Source organism: Stomoxys calcitrans, chromosome 2, assembly GCF_963082655.1.
Source record: "Stomoxys calcitrans chromosome 2, idStoCalc2.1, whole genome shotgun sequence".
NCBI lineage: Eukaryota > Metazoa > Arthropoda > Insecta > Diptera > Muscidae > Stomoxys > Stomoxys calcitrans.
Window position 1 is genome coordinate 193,577,626 of NC_081553.1, and position 19,591 is coordinate 193,597,216.

General features: G+C 41.6%; 1 protein-coding gene across 7 annotated transcripts in view; it reads left to right on the top strand.

Moving 5' to 3' along the window:
* LOC106088983 (TBC1 domain family member 4) overlaps positions 1-19,196 on the top strand; it is a 121,512-nt gene extending 102,316 nt beyond the window's left edge. For 5 of the 7 annotated variants that reach the window (XM_059362363.1, XM_059362362.1, XM_059362365.1 and 2 more), the window contains 9 exons: positions 4,626-4,913; positions 4,974-5,533; positions 11,539-11,766; positions 12,067-12,972; positions 13,040-13,188; positions 13,364-13,956; positions 14,018-14,440; positions 17,359-17,505; positions 17,587-19,196. In XM_059362363.1, coding sequence (XP_059218346.1) covers positions 4,626-4,913; positions 4,974-5,533; positions 11,539-11,766; positions 12,067-12,972; positions 13,040-13,188; positions 13,364-13,956; positions 14,018-14,440; positions 17,359-17,505; positions 17,587-18,753 — 4,461 coding nt within the window. In that variant the 3' untranslated portion in view covers positions 18,754-19,196. The remainder of the gene's footprint in view (positions 1-4,625; positions 4,914-4,973; positions 5,534-11,538; positions 11,767-12,066; positions 12,973-13,039; positions 13,189-13,363; positions 13,957-14,017; positions 14,441-17,358; positions 17,506-17,586) is intronic. The other 2 variants (XM_059362364.1, XM_059362368.1) reach the window with 1 other exon arrangement.
* The last annotated feature ends 395 nt before the right edge of the window (positions 19,197-19,591 follow it).

Consider the following 19,591-nt stretch of genomic DNA (forward strand, 5'->3'; position numbering starts at 1 on the left):
ACGTCTCAATCATTGTGTCCGTCATGACAGGTCACTGTCTAATCGGAAAACATGCTGACAGACTGAAGGTTGCCAGCAACGACTTTTGCAAAAGCTGTAGGGACATCGAGGAAGATGAGACTATAAAACACCTTCTGTGTGTGTATCCCGCACTAGCAGTTAGAAGGAGTTATACTTTAGTTTCTCATTTCTTTGAGAACCTGTCTGATATAGCGGATGTGAAAATTCGCAAGTTACTGGGCTTTTTAAAGCGATCTGGATGGTTCCACTGTAGGAACTAGAAGGCATTTTCCTTCTTCTGTTCCTGTGGTATCATAATGTATGAAAACGTCTAAGTGAGTTTGATGGCAGACTGCCACTTAAACCTAACCTAACCTAACCTACCAGTCCTATTTTTTTCATTATTTCTTTTCACCCTCATCCATTTCGTACCTTTTTGTTACTTTTTTTAGTACCTAAATGTACAAATTTCCAAAAACTGTTATGGTCACCTAATCAAGGTTGTCATAGCATTACTAAGTTCCAAAATTCAAAGCCCTAGTTCAATTTACAAAGAAAGTACCAATTGCGGCACAAAACGTAATTTTCGACCACTTCCGGTACGATTTTCCAAACCTTATTTTTCAAGATGGTCTTTAATTTGAGCCCAAGAAAATAATTCTAGCCCTTTCCGTTCACGTTGTGTTATATTTATCATTATTCAATAAATTATACAATGTTAACAAAAATTGTTTACATTCTATAACAAGAACCATTAAAACTCCTATTAATTTTGTTAAATAATACTTCATATATAATTACCCATAGCTATATTTATCTTCATTTATAAACACCACACTATCATTAGCGGGCATTAACATTTGGAGAGAAAAACAAACGCTGATGTGAAAGTTCACATTCATTATATACGAACATTTGTGAGGCATGTAATAATCGTTAGAACGGATGTCTGTATTAACAATGGATAATGTCATAATTCAAAAAGTTTAGAGTATTCAATTATTTTGGTTCCCAGTATTTAATGTAGGAATTAGCAAAATAGTTTTCTTATACCGATAATTCCTTAACAATATGCATATGCATTGTACAATGTTTTGGACAAATTTCCACAGAACAAAACTCCATATGTGAAATTGCATCTAACTCAGATGGGAACTGCGCTTTTTTGGTACTCAAGAGGTCACATAGCGTGAATGGTTTCTATGGGAACTATACACAAAGCGCATTGGTAATGCCCGTGGGCACTTGTAAGCGTGTTCTGATAGCCATAGCAGTAGTGTTAAAGCTGCTATTACACGATAAGACTTTTCACATAAAGTGTCACTTTCTGTAGTCATTTTTATTAAAGTCCTGTGTGTACAAGTTTGTTCGATGAAATAAAAGCTCAATTTAATCGAAAAAAATTCAAATCCATTTGTTATATTAAATTTTTCATACCTATAACACGAGGTGCACAACTTTCAAAGTTGCTATTTTTGAAAATACATATGACAAGTCTTATAGTGTAATAACAGCTTAAGAAGTATCAGGTAGTAGTGTCACAATGTATTACAAATTTTCTATGTGAGTCTGAAATGGGTTGCTACCCTATTGCCCTACATTTGAGAGATGTCATCAAATTGTTTGTGACATATCACCAATTTGTTTATGCCAACTATTTGAGACATGGCTTCAACTCTTTTGAGAGGGAATACTAAATTGTTGAGATATTTCCCCAAATGGTTCAACGCATTTTTCCATTTACAAACAGTTTTTTACACACAAATTGAGGATATATTGGGTTTATAGCCACCACGTAAACCAACCAACTTTGTTTAAGCCATATCCCAACTAATTTGAGACATATTCCCAAATTGTTTGAAACAAGTCCCCAAATTGTCCCCACTCGTTTGAGGCAAGATCTGAATAAGTTTTAAGACAAATAGCCAAATTGTTTAATCACTCACCTCCACTTATTTGCGACAAGAACCCAACATTTTTTAGACATTTCCCCAACTTTTTTTGAGACAAAACCCCAATTCGTTCGAAACATGTTGCCAAATTGTTTAGGACAAGTTCTGAAAAAGTTTTGAGACAAAGCCCCAATTTTTTTACGCGTTATCTCAAACCTATTTAAGATATGACTCAACTTTTTTTTGGACAGATCCCCAATTTTAGTTGGAATATATCCCTATAGTGTTTGAGACAAAATCCACACAAGTTTTGAGACACGTATCCAATTTGTTTAAGACATGTTGGAAAAAGAACTTAGCAAGTATTGAGACAAGTCCCCAATTTATTTAAACCACATTCTGCACTTATTTGAGACAAGACTCCAATTTTTGAGAAATTTCCCCAACTTATTTGAGACACAACCCCAAATTGTTTGAAACATGTCACCAAATAGCTTAAAACAAATTCTGAACAAGTTTTGGGACACGTCTCAATTTGTTTAAGAAATGTCCCCAAAATGTTCGAGACAAGTCCTGAACAAGTTCTTGAGACATGTTTCCAAATTATTTGAAACGTCTCCCCATTTTGTTTACAACAGGACCTTTGTTTATTTGTTTATGTCATGTCCCCAAATTGTTTAAGACATGTCCCCAAATTGTTCCAAATATGTCCGCTACTTGTTTCAGACAAGTCCTGAACAAGTTTTGAAACAAGTAGTGGACACACCTTGAGACAAGTCCACAATTTGTTTACGACATGCCCCAAAATTGTTTGAGACATTTACCTTAAATGTGTCCCCTATTAGTTTGAGAAAGTCTTGAATAATTTTTTTATCACGTCCCCAAATTGTTCGAAACGTGTTTTCAATTTTTTTGAGTCATATGCCCACAATATTCGAATTATGTCCCCTACTTGTTTGAAACAAGTCTTGAACAATTTGTTTTAACATGTCCCAAATTGTTGGAAACGTGTCCCCAATTTGTTTGAAACAAGGCGTAAACAAGATTTCAGATAAGTCCCCATTTTGTTTAAAACATGCCCCAAGCTTGCTTGAGAAATGTCCCAAAACTTTCAAAATGTGTCCCCTACTAGTTTGAAACATATCCTGAATATGTTCTCAAGACATGTCCTCAAATTTTTCGAAATGTGTCTCCGATTTGTTTGAGACATGTCCCCAATATGTTTCAGACATGTCCCCAAACGTTCGAATTATGTACCCTACTTTTTTGAAACAAATCTTGAACAATTTTTTTAACAAGTCCTCAAAGTGTTTGAATCGTATCCCCAATTTGTTTAAGAAAAGACCTAAACAAGTTTTTAGACAAATTGCCAATTCGTTTATGTCATGTTCCCAACTTGTTTAAGGCATGTCCCCAAAATATTCAAAATATGTTCGCTACTTGTCTCAGACAATCCATGAACCAGTAGCGGACTTATTTTGAAACAAGACATACCCAGGTTTTGAGACAAATCCACACTTTGAATAAGACATCTCCCCAACATATTTCAGACAAGTCCCCAGTTTGTTTAAGACATGCCCCAAACTTGTTTAAGACATGCCCCCAAACTTTCAAAACGTGTCCTCTACTAGTTTGAAACAAGACCTGAACAAGTTTTTAAGACGTGTCTTCAAATTGTTCGAAACGTGTCTCCAATTTGTTTGAGACATGTCCCCAACATGTTCCAGACATGTAACAAAATGTTCGAATTAAGTAGGGAACTTGTTTGAAACAAGTCTTGAAGAATTTTTTTAACGTGTCCCCAATTTGTTTGCTACAGGACCTAAACAAGTTTTGAGACAAATATCCAATTTATTTGTGTCATTTATTTCAGACAAGCCCTGAACCAGTAGCGGACACATTTTAAGACAAGACCCAAACTATGTCTGATACAAGTCCCAACTCGTTTCAGACATGTCCCCAATTTGTTTGGAACAAGGCCTAAACAAGTTTTGAGACAAGTTCCCAATATGTTTTAGATATACCCCAAATACGTTTAAAATATGCCCCAAAAATGTTTAAGACAAGACGTGTTAGAGTATGTCGAAAACGAAAAAAGAATTCGTCTATTTTGTTGCACTTATCCGTTATTTTCAGTTAAACGTGGCTCGGATAGGTAAAATTTGTTTTCCCTTAAGCTGTAAGACGTAAATGAAAGCGAATATAAAAACAATATTAAGGGTATAAAACCCGGTTTAGTTAAGCAGTACTTTCAGTCAAAAGATATTTCAGATTCTTCCTATCAAGTTTCACTTAAGCGGTATTTTTTAATAAAGCGTATTCTAGTTATGCGGTGTTGACTATACTTTTTGGGGTCTTAGATCAATAATTCGAATGTAACATTGGAGGTTATATGAAAAGGATTTATCGAAAAGGAATTAACTGGGAACCATCTATGAAGAAGCTCTAAACAAAGAGATTTTAATTCTAAAATAAGATCCTTATATCGAAAATCTTTCTTCTTTGACTCGAAACCTTTACCAAAATCCTTCAATCAAAGAGCAAAATTTTTAGTAATTTTGTTGTGAGAAGACACTATGCTGTTAACTAATCTTTATGATGTTTTTAATCAATTGAATCACAAAAATCGCTGCTACTTCTTAACTAATTCTAACAATCCGTACAATATCCTGCAATGGAATCTCAATTCTAACAATTCTTTTTTTCTCTCTCTCTCTCTCTCTCTCATTTTAGATGGCCGAATTGATGCATCAAATGCGTGATCCTGCCCATACCCTGGGTGGATCTGTGGGCAGTATACCTCAGACATTGGTGGCCAACAACAATTCGGCAGGTGATTTGTCCATGCAAAAGGTCTTGACCAGCAATGGGGTACACACAACACCGGCTTCTAATCTTAAAATGGCCGAGGCCATGCGTCAAGCACAACGTGAAGCTAGTCCAAATGTGACCGCATCAACATCATCCAAAATGAAATCCTCAAAATCCTATACACATGGTCTCAGTAATTCCGCAGGAACGGTAAGACATTATAAGCTTTGTATGTTCCTTCACTCACTATAACTACTTTTTCTACATTAGGTAAACATTCCAACCTCTACCTCAGCTCAAAGTAATCTCTCGCTCCTCGCCGATATTTCACCCAATCACACTCACTTCTTTGAGGTTATGTATGTGGGCAAGATACGCGTGTCCCACAAACGTGTCCCCTACTCTTTTATCGATGATGCTTTGCCCAAGTTTCGAGCATACGACGCCCAGCGTCAGCGTCTTATGCAAATGTCCACAAATCGCAAAATGTCCATGAATAGTGAGGGAGCGTTGGTTAGTGCCGCACCTGCGATGGATATGAAAAATGGCACCCTTAAAGATCACGATGTCAAGGAGGAAGATGAAGAGGCAGCCGAACGTGAAGATGCCAAACGTTTGGAGGATGATAAAGATGAAGTTTTTGTGACAGTCTCGGGTACTGCAGCGTCTTCAGGCGAGGAGGGTGGTGTTGGCGTTGGTAGCGGTGGTGAAACAGATCTCAGCAGCGAGAGTGATACCAAACAGACAGATGATAATAATAAGGAGAATAAATCGCCACCTTCTCGGCTAATGCGTGGCATCAGTCAATTGGATATACCCATTAAAAGGGAGTAAGTATTGATGAGGACCATGTAGTTGTGGTCTTATTTAAATCCTACAGGTTTTTTAAGTTGTAATTGCTATTTGTAGCTTCCTCACCCTTCAGGGTATGCAAATTGCTAATTTTACCACGAACATTCCATTAAGGAACAGGTGACAAACCCTAACCTTCAGGGTACATGGTATATAACTTTTGATAAGACGTACCATTCCGATTCGACAGAAAGTAGAGGGAATTTTTAGATATCCCTCAATAAAATAAACAATTTAGTATTTTTTTTTTTTGCTCTTTCTTGGCCCTAATTTTGTTCAATCAGCCAATTGAACATGCAGTTTGCTGCATATGCCCTATATAAATACTTCTGGCAACCAGTCACAAACAGCTCATCTGCTGCCTAAATTTTCTTTGGTCGATTTGCTGCATATGCCTTCCATTCTTGTGGCAACAAGTCTTAAACAACATATCTGGCAAATCATCGGCTTCTGCTGCCGTATTGTTCTTTGGCCGATTTACTCATATTTTGAATATTTTCTGGCTGGGGTCCAACCCCAGGTTCTTGTTAACGAACAACGAGGCCATGAAAATGTCATTGAGTAAACTTTGAAGATGGTGTACGAAGAACCGGTTGATGTATGATACCGGGTTTTTAACTCCCATCGCTGGAATGAATCACACAGTTGTCGAAGATGAAGATTTACATATTCCAAGTCCACAATTCGAAACCGCCTAGAGAAAAATACGAAGAGAAGGACCTAACCCATCTTATACTGAAGCAGGGAGATGTTCAATAGGAATTGGAGCGTTAACATGAAGATGGTTTACTGAGTGTACAAGGCCTTTGTAAGACCAGCGCCGTCATATGGTACATAGGGAGATAAGGCCTGCATCGGAATCATGGAATGGCGAGATTCTCACCACAGCCAGACTTGGCATGCTAAAGCGGGACGGCTACGAACACCATTTTATTCTGGGTACACGAATGTCGTGTTTAACGCAGATACTAAACCTGCGAGGCCTAAGGGTGAATACAATGTGTCTGCCAACGCCCACACATGAGTATCAAATTGATCCCACGTATTTGGACGCGTTCAACTTTTTGGTTAGGAGCGGAGCACTACCTTAAACTCCTGTCGGTTTATGGATCACGGCACCCGGTTGAAAACGCAACTCCACGCCGAGCTTATGCTCTACCCGCGATTTGGGCCCAAACCACACGTCACCACGATACTTCCCACTGGATCCTCACCATTGTCAGTCTGGAACCGAAGTTCCAGGCGCTCCTGACACCCGTGGTTCCAGATTAAAATCTCCGGTCGGAGTTCCATTCCCTAAAAACTTCTACCAATTGAACCCGAAACGGTTCCGGACTGGTCACCTAGGAAATCAGAATCGCCCTAAGCCGTCCTACAGCCAGCATACATAAGTATGCAAAAATCAAAATACACCAGGACGATATACACAAACACAAATAGGACACGGCAGACCTCACGGGCCACGCCACACATATCACCTCCAACATGGCACCCAACAATCAACAAGACCAACTTTACGGATGACCGATCAAAACACACACGAGAAACAACGAAAAACAAACACCGCATTATCAACATGGGCAAGGCAGGTGCGAGTATTCATGCCTTCACTAAGTCTTGTCCGTCTCCTAATAAAAACTTCCCGGAAAAAGGTGGCCAGCCTTGCAACAGTCGTCTCGTCTTCAAGGGCCCTACTGAAATCTCACACCGCCTCGCTTTTCACCAGCGCGTCTTAATCTCTACTGTCTGCATAGTAGGGTCATTCAGTCAGTACAAGCCTTCCGTCCTGAGGTTTCCCACAGTCGCGGACAAGTCAGTATGAAGCCCAGCCAAAGTCTCGGCGATCTTGCACCAACGTCACGTCACGAATAATTTCGTAAGTCACCCCATTGTCACTGTTCGTCTATCTAGTTTTCCACCTATCATCAAGACGCTCCAAAAGCAGTGCCTTGAACTGCCTAACATCCCCATCTGACAGCTCAGAAGCAGTGAGCCAGTGAGAGTAACTCACGGGTAAATCAAGCGCTGGCGTACCAACAATACCTGTAATGCATCTGTCGAAACAGTCCTACACACAGGCAAGCAAGTCAGTATTGCCACCCTCTGACATGAGAGGATCTTCTTTCGTTCAAGGTGAGTCGCTGCAATTCCGTGCCATACAGGTGTTCCATAAGCTGCGTTAGCAACAAATAGACCACCATGGACCGAACAGTTCGACGACTAAGACCCAATTACTTCTCAGAACACGCTTAGCCATTCCGGCTCGTACAGTCATCTTCTCCGTCACCGGATCCAAATGGACCGGGAAACCCATTCTCTCCGAAACTGTCACTCCCAGATATTTTACCAGAGCTACGTTGCTGATGCTAGCTTCGCCAAATTGAAAGGTGGGTGAACAATTACGCGACAAGATGCCCTTGAGCAATATTGTTACGGGTTTGTCCTCGGCGATGTCAACACCAAAACGATCGAGCTCACCGCAAGTTTCCATCGCAAGTCTGGAATCTCCTTCAACCAGGATGAGCAGGTCATACGCATTGCACTGATTTTGAAGGACTCAGCGAGACGTCCCAACAGGGGATCCATCATAAGGTTCCATAAATATGAAGCACAAATGGATCCCTGAGGGCAGTCACGCTGAATATCCTTCCAAACGGTATCGCTAGTATCAACCAAACAAGCACGGCACGGGATAGCTGTGAGCACCACATTGGGGTCCGATCTGTGTGGTGTTCATTGCTGCCACAAAAAGCTTAGCTGCGAGCTACCACACAGGTTGCGCATAGTGGAATACTCCATACGGAGTAGCTGCAGCGGTGATTCTCGGTGAGCGGCCGGGCAGTACCGGCTCTTGCATTCATACTGAGTGCCTATGATGCTCGATATAACAAGATGAGTTATTGGAGCCTTTTGATAACCAATGGTGTTCCCGCGGCGATCGGTCCCTTGGACCGGAACGAGCTCACCTACAGGAGCTCGACGAGGATCGCCACCTCCACATACAAATTTGGCTACAACAACACAAGCTCTTCTATCACAGAATTAATTACGCCAGAGAGAAAGTTCCCGACAATCTATTTCGCCGAATCTCGTGAGTACACTACGCCGTGAAAGGTAATCAAACGCGCCTTTAAAATCGACATATATTCCAAGGACATATTTGGCGATTGACTCTCTCACACAGTTCAGCACATGGATCCTGTCATCCACAATGCTCTTTTTCTCCCGAAAGCCGAACTGGTACGAAGAAGAACCCTCTTGGCAGCCTTCCCTAAATCTTGTCACTATTATCCTCTCCAATATTTTTGCAAGCACGGGAAGGAGACTGATGCCTGTCTGATCACTCTTCAATCAATCATGCGACTTCAGAAGGACTACGGTTCGCGCACATTTCGGCGTACGAGGGAAATAGCCTACTTTGGCATATCGTGTGAGGATCAACTCAATATGGTCAGGTATATCCTTCCGGATGCTTTTACACATCTGTCCAGTCATACCATCCAGGCCAGGCGACTTCCCGCTTCTAAGCCGGCAGGTACTGTCCACTTTCTCGACCGTTTCCAAACTTGGAGGAGGCACGATCATCTTCACACTGGGAGCCTGTTCGTGCTCATGCGCATCAGGAAAGAACATTCCCATTAACACCATACTACCTGGCGCTGAGACCTGAAATTTGAAATTAGATCTTCTGAATTCACTTTTCCAAATAATTATTTGGGTAGCGGATGAATCCTGACGAATTCATGATGAACTCAAGGACGGAATTGATTTTCTATTGCGATGCACTACATTTCGCCAAGACCCCCGGACTAATATATGGTCTTTCAGGTAGACACGATGGGAATAAGAAGGCGGGCGAATATACTAAGAATGGCTCCGTAAATCGCTAAGACTGCCGGACAAGTATACATTCGTTCAGTTAGAGTTTTGTGTCATTACGTCTCCAACAGGAGACTTCAATAAATACCCACACAAGAATGTGAGAGAATTACTAGGATTCTGCCATAGGAGACCTTAAAATGTACCCCTAACAAGGAAACGACAGGATTCTACAGCAGTAGACTTGCATGAGTACTCCAGCAAGGATACGAAAGGATACTGCAGGGACTACTAAGATTCTTCAGCAAGTATATGACAGGATTAGTAATATTCTACAGTAGGAGACCTTAATGAATAGTGCAGCAAGGTTACGGAAAGATTTCACAACAGGCGACCCGAGTAACTACCGCAAAAAGGATATGGAAGTACTGATTACAGGATTAGTAAGATTCTACAGTAGGAAACCTTAATAAAGAATTCTGCAAGGATACAGAAATATTGCACAACAGGCGATCCGAGTAACTATCGCAGAAAGGATATGGAAGCACTGATTCTACATTGGCTAACAGGAATTTTCAACAGGAGACCTTTTTAATAATCCAACAAGGTTGCGGAAAGATTCTACATGGACTACCAGGATTCCTTAGCAGCAAACCTTATTAAGTACTTCGTTAAGCATGAGCAGGACCACTAAGATTCTACAACAGGAAAACTTAATGGGCATTCCAACAAGGATTATACAAGCTTTTCTAGGTTTATTCAGGACACGTGTCTCAGAGATCTGGTTAAAAACTCTAAGTATGCTACTTTTAATAGTTCGCACTCACCGTTAGAGGCCACCGTAGCGCATAGGTTAGCATGTCCGCCTATGACTCTGAACGCCTAGGTTCGAACCCTGGCGAGAACAACAGAAACAAATTTTCAGCTGTGGTTATCCATCCTAATGCTGGCGATATTTGTAAGGTATTATGCCACGGTTAAACTTCTCCCCAAAGAAGTGTCGCACTGCGTCACTTCGTTCGGACTCGGTTATAAAAAGGAGGCCCCTTATCAAAAAATTTTAATCAGACAGCACTAAGTGATATGTAAGAAGTTTGCCCCAGTTTCTTAGTGGAATGTTCATGGGCAAATTTGCACTCATCGTTAAATGTTGTAGACTTCTTCGTTGTTAGGCACCAGATATGCGGTCCCAATATGAAATCCTGCGCCGCTCCTAATGTGACCTCATATCCCCTCGTTCCTTTTTAAGAACTAGCAATCAGTACCCTGTTTTGCAGTGAGATTTTCATGGTTCTCATCAGATCCCTGCGTATATAACAATCCTCTTTGAGAACTAGAAATCAGTACCCGGTTTTGCAGGTAGATTTTCATGGTTCTCATCAGATCCCTGCGTATATAAAAACCCTCTCTACCCGATGGATATCCGATCATCTGAGGCTATTGAAAGCTTTCTTTGTATCCTGTTTGGTCAAGAGAATAATTGGCCTGCAATAGTAGTTTCTCTATCTAGTCGCCTCTGGTACCTCAACCACATGAGGTGAACTTCTCTGCCATGTTGTTTTACTCAGAGTTCAGCACCCTTAAAGGAGGCATCCTGGAGCCGTAGCTCAATTAGCTGGAAGATTGTGATGAGCTTATTCGAAAGTACATAACAAATACTCTTAATGTGGATTCGAGAAAGACCCATGAACCTTTAAGTTTTGATCCTCTGGGCACCAGCTTCATAATACTGAAAAAAATCTCGGTTATCAAAACGCCATTTTAGAGAGAATGTGGTGAAGCATATACAGGAACCTGGTATATATGAATATAGATCGACATCTATTCTGTTTGGGAAGCCTGACCCTCGACCCTGACTTCGAGTCGGATACGAAGTTGGAGTATGTAGCCGAAATCCTGTTCAGAGTCGGTGCAAGCTTACTCATCTCCGATCCGGACTGCGACTAAATACTCCGATTTGGAATTCGACTCCATCTTCAAAACTTCGACTCCGCAGCCCTGCTCAAAAGAAGGAATTTTCTTTTTTCCTCGTCTTTTCCAATTTTCCACACCAATTTTTTGCGAATTGCGAGCAAATTTTTTTGGTTTAAAAATTTCATTCTACGCCTTTTTGTCTTTCACTCTCTCCTCCACCTTATTTGAATTTTTGCTGCATATCTCTTAGGGATAAGGAGAATTTAAATGATTCTCAGACCATTGATGAAAATGAGCCATTGCCCAGTAATGTTATAATCAATAAACATCCATCGCCGCCAAGACAAGAACAGGAGCAGGAAGAGTCAATGACTCCAATGGCAACACAACAGCCAACACAACCAAATAATTCCACACAGCAACAACAACAACAACAGCAGCAGCAACAACAATTACATCCTAATTATGGTTTGGATAAGTGAGTAGAGATGTGAAGTCCTCAAAAATGTTTGATTGTGATGCTTGAGTTTGTGTTTATCACAGGATTTTTGATTTACACCACAAAAAGATTGGTTATACTTTTGTTGTTGTTTTTCGTTTTTTAGTTGGAATTGTAACCTTGTATAAGTAGAACTCCTATAACATTCCTGGCATGTTTTAATGATTTGTTGTTTATTTTTCTAGATTATGAGTTTTGTATTTTGTTTGGAGAATCCTTTAGTATGGGGTTTTGGTTTGCTCTCTCATTCTCTTTTTGTTTTTTGTCTCTCTTCCCCAGCTTGCCCAAGCAACGTGATCGCTCGGCTTCTTATGGCTGCATACCACCCTATGTTGAACAAAATCGCACCATGGTCTTTCTGGTGGGTCGCTCTGACCTGCGTCTAATCTCGCCCGATCGCAAGCAGGTCTTGCTCTACAAAGATTTCAAGGATGTGGCCAGCTGTGCCCAAGGCCAAAAGAATGCCGATCATTTTGGCATTATATGTCGTGAGGCCCACAATGATGGCTACATAGGCTATGTCTTCAAATGCCAATCGGATCATGTGTGCGATGACATAGTGGCCGCCATTTCTCAGGCCTTTGTCACTTGTGCCGAACAAAAGAAAAAGGAGGCCACCCAGATATTCTCTTGCGATCATTGTCCCATGCTGTGGTATCACAAACTGTGTGCCGATGTTGAGGGTTTGAGCGAGAAGAAGACCCAGAATATGATTTTCAGACGCATAGAGACTCTCAGCGACGATGAGCAGGATACCATATGGGCTAAGTTTTATGGTTCGGAAAAGATGACAGCTCCCCTGCAGGAGCAAAATCAATTTCTAATGATGCTTTTGAGGGCCCATTGTGAGTCGCGACAGCAAAGGCATGTTCATGATACCGCAGAGAATAGATCGGAATTCCTCAATCAATATTTGGGTGGTAGTACCATATTTATGAAGGCCAAACGATCGCTTACCAACTCGTTTGATCATTTGCTGAAGAGGAAGGCCTCCAAAGATGACATGGGAGCGAATTTGCAAGTCAAGGAGCATAAGATAAGGGAAAGCTCAGCGGAGCCTAAATTGGAGAGTTCGGGGGGAGATACATCGCCGCCAGAAGGCTTTCGCTCCAGATCAAATACCATAGGTGGCACAAGTCCCAGCAAACCGCAGGCGGAGCAATTGAAATCGCCCATGATGGATATGTGAGTACAACAACTTTCAAAGAAAGAAGAAGGCAATAATCATTCCCTCTTAACCTTCCTCTCTTAGATTCATGAAAGTGGGCAATAGCCCCAAAGAGGCCGAGGCCCATCAGGGCTCCTGGCGCCAAGCCATATTGAATAGTGTGGTAACTCCTTCCAAGGGCCTAGATTCAGCAGATGGACAATCGGAATATTTGTCGCCCATGAGAATAACACGTAAGTTAAGCCTGTAGGTTAAGTGATGTAGGTTAACCTGACCGAGTTACGACTCCGGCTTAAAAATCTGACTTCGTCTCTTGCCTGGGTTCGGAGTCGCTGCTCAGACTTAGCAGCCCTGTTTCAAACACTTATTGCCAAGTAAAATTTTTTAATCACCTCTCCCCTTTTCTAGAACCCAAAATTGGCAAACGCACCCGTGAAGAGCTTCGCGAACTCTGGAAAACCGCCATTCGTCAGACCATTTTGCTCAATCGCATGGAAACCGAAAATGCCATGCTGCAGGCCAGACAAAATGAAAATGAATTGAAACGCATGAAATTGGACTATGAGGAAATAGTGCCCTGCGACAAGCAGCTTATCGATCGCTGGGAAATGTTCATTGAGCGTGACTCCATGAAGATAGGCAATAAGAAGGATCCCAAAGTCTTGGCCCAGGCCATTAAGACAGGAGTGCCCCGCTCCAAGCGTGGCGAGGTCTGGTCCTTTTTGGCCGAGCAACATTCCATGTATACCGCCCCGGTGGATACCAAGAAATTTCCCAATTTCAATACCCCCTATCATGCTTTGTTGAAAAATCTCACCGAACATCAGCATGCCATATTCATAGATTTGGGTCGTACCTTTCCCAATCACAAATTCTACAAGGATCCCTTGGGCTTGGGTCAGCTGTCCTTGTTTAATCTATTAAAGGCCTATTCGATATTGGATCCGGAATTGGGTTATTGCCAGGGTCTGGGTTTTATATGTGGTATACTGCTATTGCATGTAAGTCCCTTTGGGTTAATGAAATTTTGAATTATGATTGGTAATAATTTCCTATTTCCAGTGCGAAGAGGCTGAGGCCTTCCAACTGCTGAAGCATTTGATGTTCCATCGTCAAATGCGCACCAAATACTTGCCCGATATGAAAAAGTTCCAATTGCAATTGTATCAATTGTCTCGCCTGGTCAAGGATCATTTGCCTGATCTCTATGTTTGGCTCGATCAAAATGATGTCTCACCCACACTGTATGCTGCTCCTTGGATCTTAACCGTCTTCAGTTCACAGTTCCCCTTGGGTTTTGTGGCCCGTGTCTTTGATTTAATGTTCTTGGAGTCATCGGAGGTTATATTCAAATTTGCCATTGCATTACTCACTGTCCATGAATCGGAGTTGCTGGCTCGTGATAATTTTGAGGAGATTATGGATTATTTGAAGACAGTGGTGCCGAAAATCGATGCTAAAACCATGGAAAAAGTTTTGAAAATGGTAAGTGAAGTAATTGACTTGTGGTTCAATTTTAACGAAGAGTTTATCCCTGGTTACAAAGGCAGGATTTAAACAAATGGGTTTCGGGCCCTTGGGAAAGGGTAGTATTAATATTCTTTCTCTTGGGAATGGTTAGTTTTAGTACGATTGACCTTGGGAATGGGTAGTTAGGTACCCTTGACCTTGGAAATGGTAAGTTTTTGAATTTCCCATTTCATTGCCATAGAAATGGGTAGTTATTGGGTACTAAACCCAATGCCACTTCCATAGAAATGGGTAGTTTTAGTACCCACTTTCAATGTCAAGGGAGTTTTAGTACCCACTTTCAAAAATTTAGTAGTTTTAGTACCCTCTTCCATGGAAATGGATAGTTTTAGTACCAACTTTTAAAGGAAAGCTTAGTTTTAGTACCGATTCCAAAAGAAAGCATAGTTTTAGTACCCACTTCCAACGGCATGGTTGGTTTAAGTACTCAGTTCCAAAAGAATAGATAGTTTTAGTAACCACTTCCATGGGAATTGGTAGGTGTTGTACCCACTTTCAAAGTTTTGGGTAGTTTTAGTACCGACTTCCAAAGAAATGGGTAGTTTTAGTTCCCACTTCATTGGAAATTGGAAGTTTTCGTACCCACTTTAATGGAAATTGGAAGCTTTAGTACCTACTTCCACAGAAATCGGTAGTTATAGTACCCACTTCCAAGGACATGTGTAGTTTTAGTACGCACTTCCACAGGAATCGGTAGTTATAGTACCCGCTTCAATAGGAATGGATAGTTTAAGTACCCACTTCCAAAGGAATTGGAAGTTTTAGTATCCACTTCCAATATTAGTTTTAGTACTCACTTACAAAGTTATGCGCAGTTTTAGTACCCACTTCCAAAATAATGAGTAGTTTTAGTACCCACTTTCATAAGTTAGGTAGTTTTAGTACCAACTGCCAAAGAAATGGGTAGTTTTAGTATCCACTTCCAAAGGAATGGGTAGTTTTAGTGCCCACTTCCAAATGAATGGGTAGTTTAAGTACCCACTTCCAATGGAATGGCTAGTTTTAGTATCAACTTCCAAAGGAATTGGTGTTTTAGTACCCACTTCTTAAATAATGGGTAGTTTTAGTACCCACTTTCATAGGAATAGGTACTTTTAATACCAACTTCTTGAGGAATGGGTAGTTTTAGTATCCACTTCCAAAGGAATGGGTAGTTTTAATGCCCACTTCCAAAGAATTGGGTAGTTTAAGCACCCTCTTCAAAAGGGATTGATAGTTTTAGTACCCAGTTCCATAGGAATAGCTAGTTTTAGTATCCAAGGAAATGGGTTGTTGTAGTACCCACTTCCTGGGGTATTGGTCCCCTCTTCCAGGTACCCACTTCCATGGAATGGGAAGTTTAAGTACCCACTTCTACGGTAATTTGTAGTTTTAGTACCCACTTTCACGGAAATGGATAGTTTTAGTTCTCACTTTCTCCGAAATGAGTAGTCTTAGTACCCACTTCCACGAGAATTGGTGGTTTAAGTACCCACTTCCAGGGGAGTGGGTAGTTTTAATACCCATTTCCTTGGAAATTTGTAGTTTAGTACGCATCCTTTGGAATGGGTTGTTTTAGTTTACATTCCCTTGGATAGGTGAAATTTTAGTACCCTTGCGAATTTGTAGTTTTAGCACCCATTTCTTTCAATTGGCCTGTTTTAGTACCCCTTACCAGATAATGTGTAGTTTTAGTATGCTCTTGGAAATGGACAGTTTTTTGTTTCCATTCCGTTGGGAGTGTATTGTTTTAGTACCGATTCCCTTCTCTTTGGAATGACCAATTTTAGTACCCCTTCTCTACATTATGACCAGTTTAAGTTCCCTTTCTCTTGGAAATTTGTAGTTTAAGTAGCCTTTTCGCTGGGAATGAGTAGATTTAATACCCACTTTCATGGTAATGAGTACTAAAACTACCCATTGCCATGGAACTGGATACTAATCCTTGGCAATGGGTAGTTTTAGTACCCACTTCGTAGCTAATGAGTAGATTTAATACCCCTAACCAAGGGAATGCAAAGTTTACATACCCACTTCCTTGCAAAGCTTTAGCACTGTTTCGCTTGGGAAAAGGTATTTTTAGTACCCCTTCTCGTGGGAATGGACATTTTTAGTATCTTTCCCACTCCTTTGAGAATGGGAAGATGTAGTACCAATACTTTGGTTACCCATTTCTATGGAAATGGTTTGGGTTTGTATCCTTCCCCTTTTCCTTGTACTAAATAAAAGTACCGCTTCAATAATGTTAAGCACCCTCCAGTGCAAATTCCGGAAGAAGAATGCTTTCGTATCTGAGGCATGATTTACATGTCTCACTGGCATGGGGATGGCTAAGACGGCGAGAATTAGAAACAGTAGGAGTGCGGGAAATATGGAGGCTTCCTCAAGTCAGCCACTGCAAGCTTCTACAGTGGTCCTGTATTACAAGAGGGGTGAGTGCCTGGAGGGGTTCTGGCAACGAAATAGGCGTTCTTCCATAGTCCTGTCCCAAAGGAGTAAATATTCAGAACATCAGTCAGTAATCTGAGTAGTAGTCTCATGCATCCTTTGCCATTGGATATGTGACATCTTGCACCGCCTTCCCCGGTGTTCGTCAAAGATCGACCTCCAAACTCCTCCTCGTCATTACCACAAAACTCTACACAACTATGGTCACCATGTTCCTGCGGCGATCGGTCCTTTGGACCGGAACGAGCTTGCTCACCTACAACAGCTTGACGAGGATCGTCACCTCCACATATAAATTTGGCTACTTGATAGGTCTATTCTGGTATATAGACACGAATGCAGTGGGGAGAGGAAGCAATTCTCATTGAGTTCTGTAACCCTTATTTGTAACCTTTATGCGAAGTGTGGGACATTTACCTGATATAACAATGATTCTCTCGTTTCAGGTCTTCACATTGGACATCAACAAACAGTTAATGGAATATAATGTGGAGTATAATGTGTTGCAGGAGGAGATAACCTCCACAAACCATCACTTGGATATGCTAAATCAAGAGAAGTCAAGGAATCAACATTTGGAGCAGCAGCTACAGGTAAGAAACGAAACCCAGCCCCCTTGGGGCTTCATTACAACTGAAATAATTTCTCTTTTCTTCTTCTTAAAACTCAACCAGTTCGCTCAATCTTCAATAGTGCAATTGGAGAAGACACGGTCCTCGCAACAATCCCAAATAACCAATCTACAATCCCAAGTTCAATCCCTGGAATTGACAATACAAACCTTGGGGCGCTTTGTGGGCCACTTGGTCGAAAGAAATGCTGATTTGGAAATACCACAGGAAGTACGTCGCGTGCTGCAGCAATTGGATGATCTCGATCGGCAAAGGCGCCGTCCCCTGTTCACTGAACGCAAAATAGGCAAATCAATTTCGGTCAATAGTCATTTGGGGTTTCCACTCAAAGTCCTCGAAGAGTTGAACGAAAAAGAAGAACATGGTTCGCCCCAAAAAACCAAGAAGACACCCTATTTTGAGAAATCTTACGAGCAGTTAAGGCAACAGAAACTGAATCGCTTGGATGGTGGTGGGGGCGCCAGCCTACTCTCCTCGGCAGTCAATAATGAGGTGGGCTCACTATCGCCCACCCGGCAGAGGACGACAACGCCTCTTTCCCCCGAGTTGACTAAGCAATCATCTCGCCAGCACATACAACAAAGGCCCAATCGTTTGTACGACGACAAGGGTGCACCCAATTTGCAGGAAATGCAAACGCGTCTGGATGAATTGAAGCTACCCGAACATGTTGATCGTTATATGGCCAGCATTAAGAGCCCTTTGGAGGTGGACAGTGGTGTGGGCACCCCCCTCAGTCCACCCAGCACCAGCAGCAATAGCAGTCAATGTAGTTCCTTAAGCACTGGCAGCATCTTCAGTCGCATGGGCTACAAGAGTACCCCAGCAGTATTTTCACCCAATGCTAGCCGCCATTTGTACAGCGGCAATAGCGAAACGATTTCGGTTACATCTCCTGCAAAGGCCGCCCCAGCCAATCAGGCCGCCGAAGCCATGCTGCCCGAACTCAATAAAACCGAGGCCATGCATCCACTAAGCATGGTGGGCGAAGTCAATGTACGCTTCAATGGCACCACCCAATTGAAATCGATAAAGCCCATGCACTATGTCAAGTCCATGTCCAGTGCTGCGAGCATTTTAAGTGCCAGCAGCCCGGAAAGTGAGACTCCAGCGACGACGGAGACTTCTAACAGCAGCATTACCACAAAAGCCACCCCGCTGGCAACCTCAGAAATGGCTCAAAATGTTACTGGGGCCGGTGCAAGCTAACGGTTTTGATTCATAACGAAGTTCTTGCGCAGCTTCTACTGAGCACAGTGTGGTGGATCAACCAACCGCCCCTCCAAAACTGATTAGTCAAATTTCCGTTCAAGCAAAGAAGAGAAGCCGAAGAAACCCCAACTTCAGAAAAAAATAACAAAAAGATTTTGAGAAAATCATGCATAAATAATTGTTTAACCAGCCCCAACGCAAAGCCGAAAGCAGCAAGCAAGAAATCAGAAACCTGAGCTTAATGTTTATATATAAAAGAAATAAGCCCTTAAGATATATGCTTCAATTTATGGTTAAGATATATAAGAATAGCCTACACACACCCCCTTACAAGTGGAGTGTGGCTTAAGGGAGATGAGTGGAGAGAAAGATGTAGGAAATTCAGCACTTTCACAATTTTGATAGAAGACAAAAGATGGCATAACGCAATATTTGCCTCAAAAGTTTGTATTTCCAACGATGTTTTGTGAATTTTTTTTTAAAGAAAATTTTTGCCAAAAACTTTTATTTTTTAGAAAATCTTTGCGAATATCCGGTGCTAGGGTTTTTGCTATCTTTCTAATTGGCAATTTTAGAAAAGTTACTGTTGTAGCAATCATTCCCAAAATATACTTTCTATGGGATAATTGGCATGCCCTCACCCTTCCCTTAAAAACTTTTTAACTGAAACCCTCACTGTCCCGAACAGACAAAATGGCCGCTTAAGAGGTTTAGGGATGGAGTATTCTCCCCCAGTTGACGAGACCCCACTGGCCACTTACCACAGACCGGCTAATTGCTTTGAACGTGGTGAACAAGGTTACTTTGTCAGCACCCAAAGTGCTGGAGGTAAGTG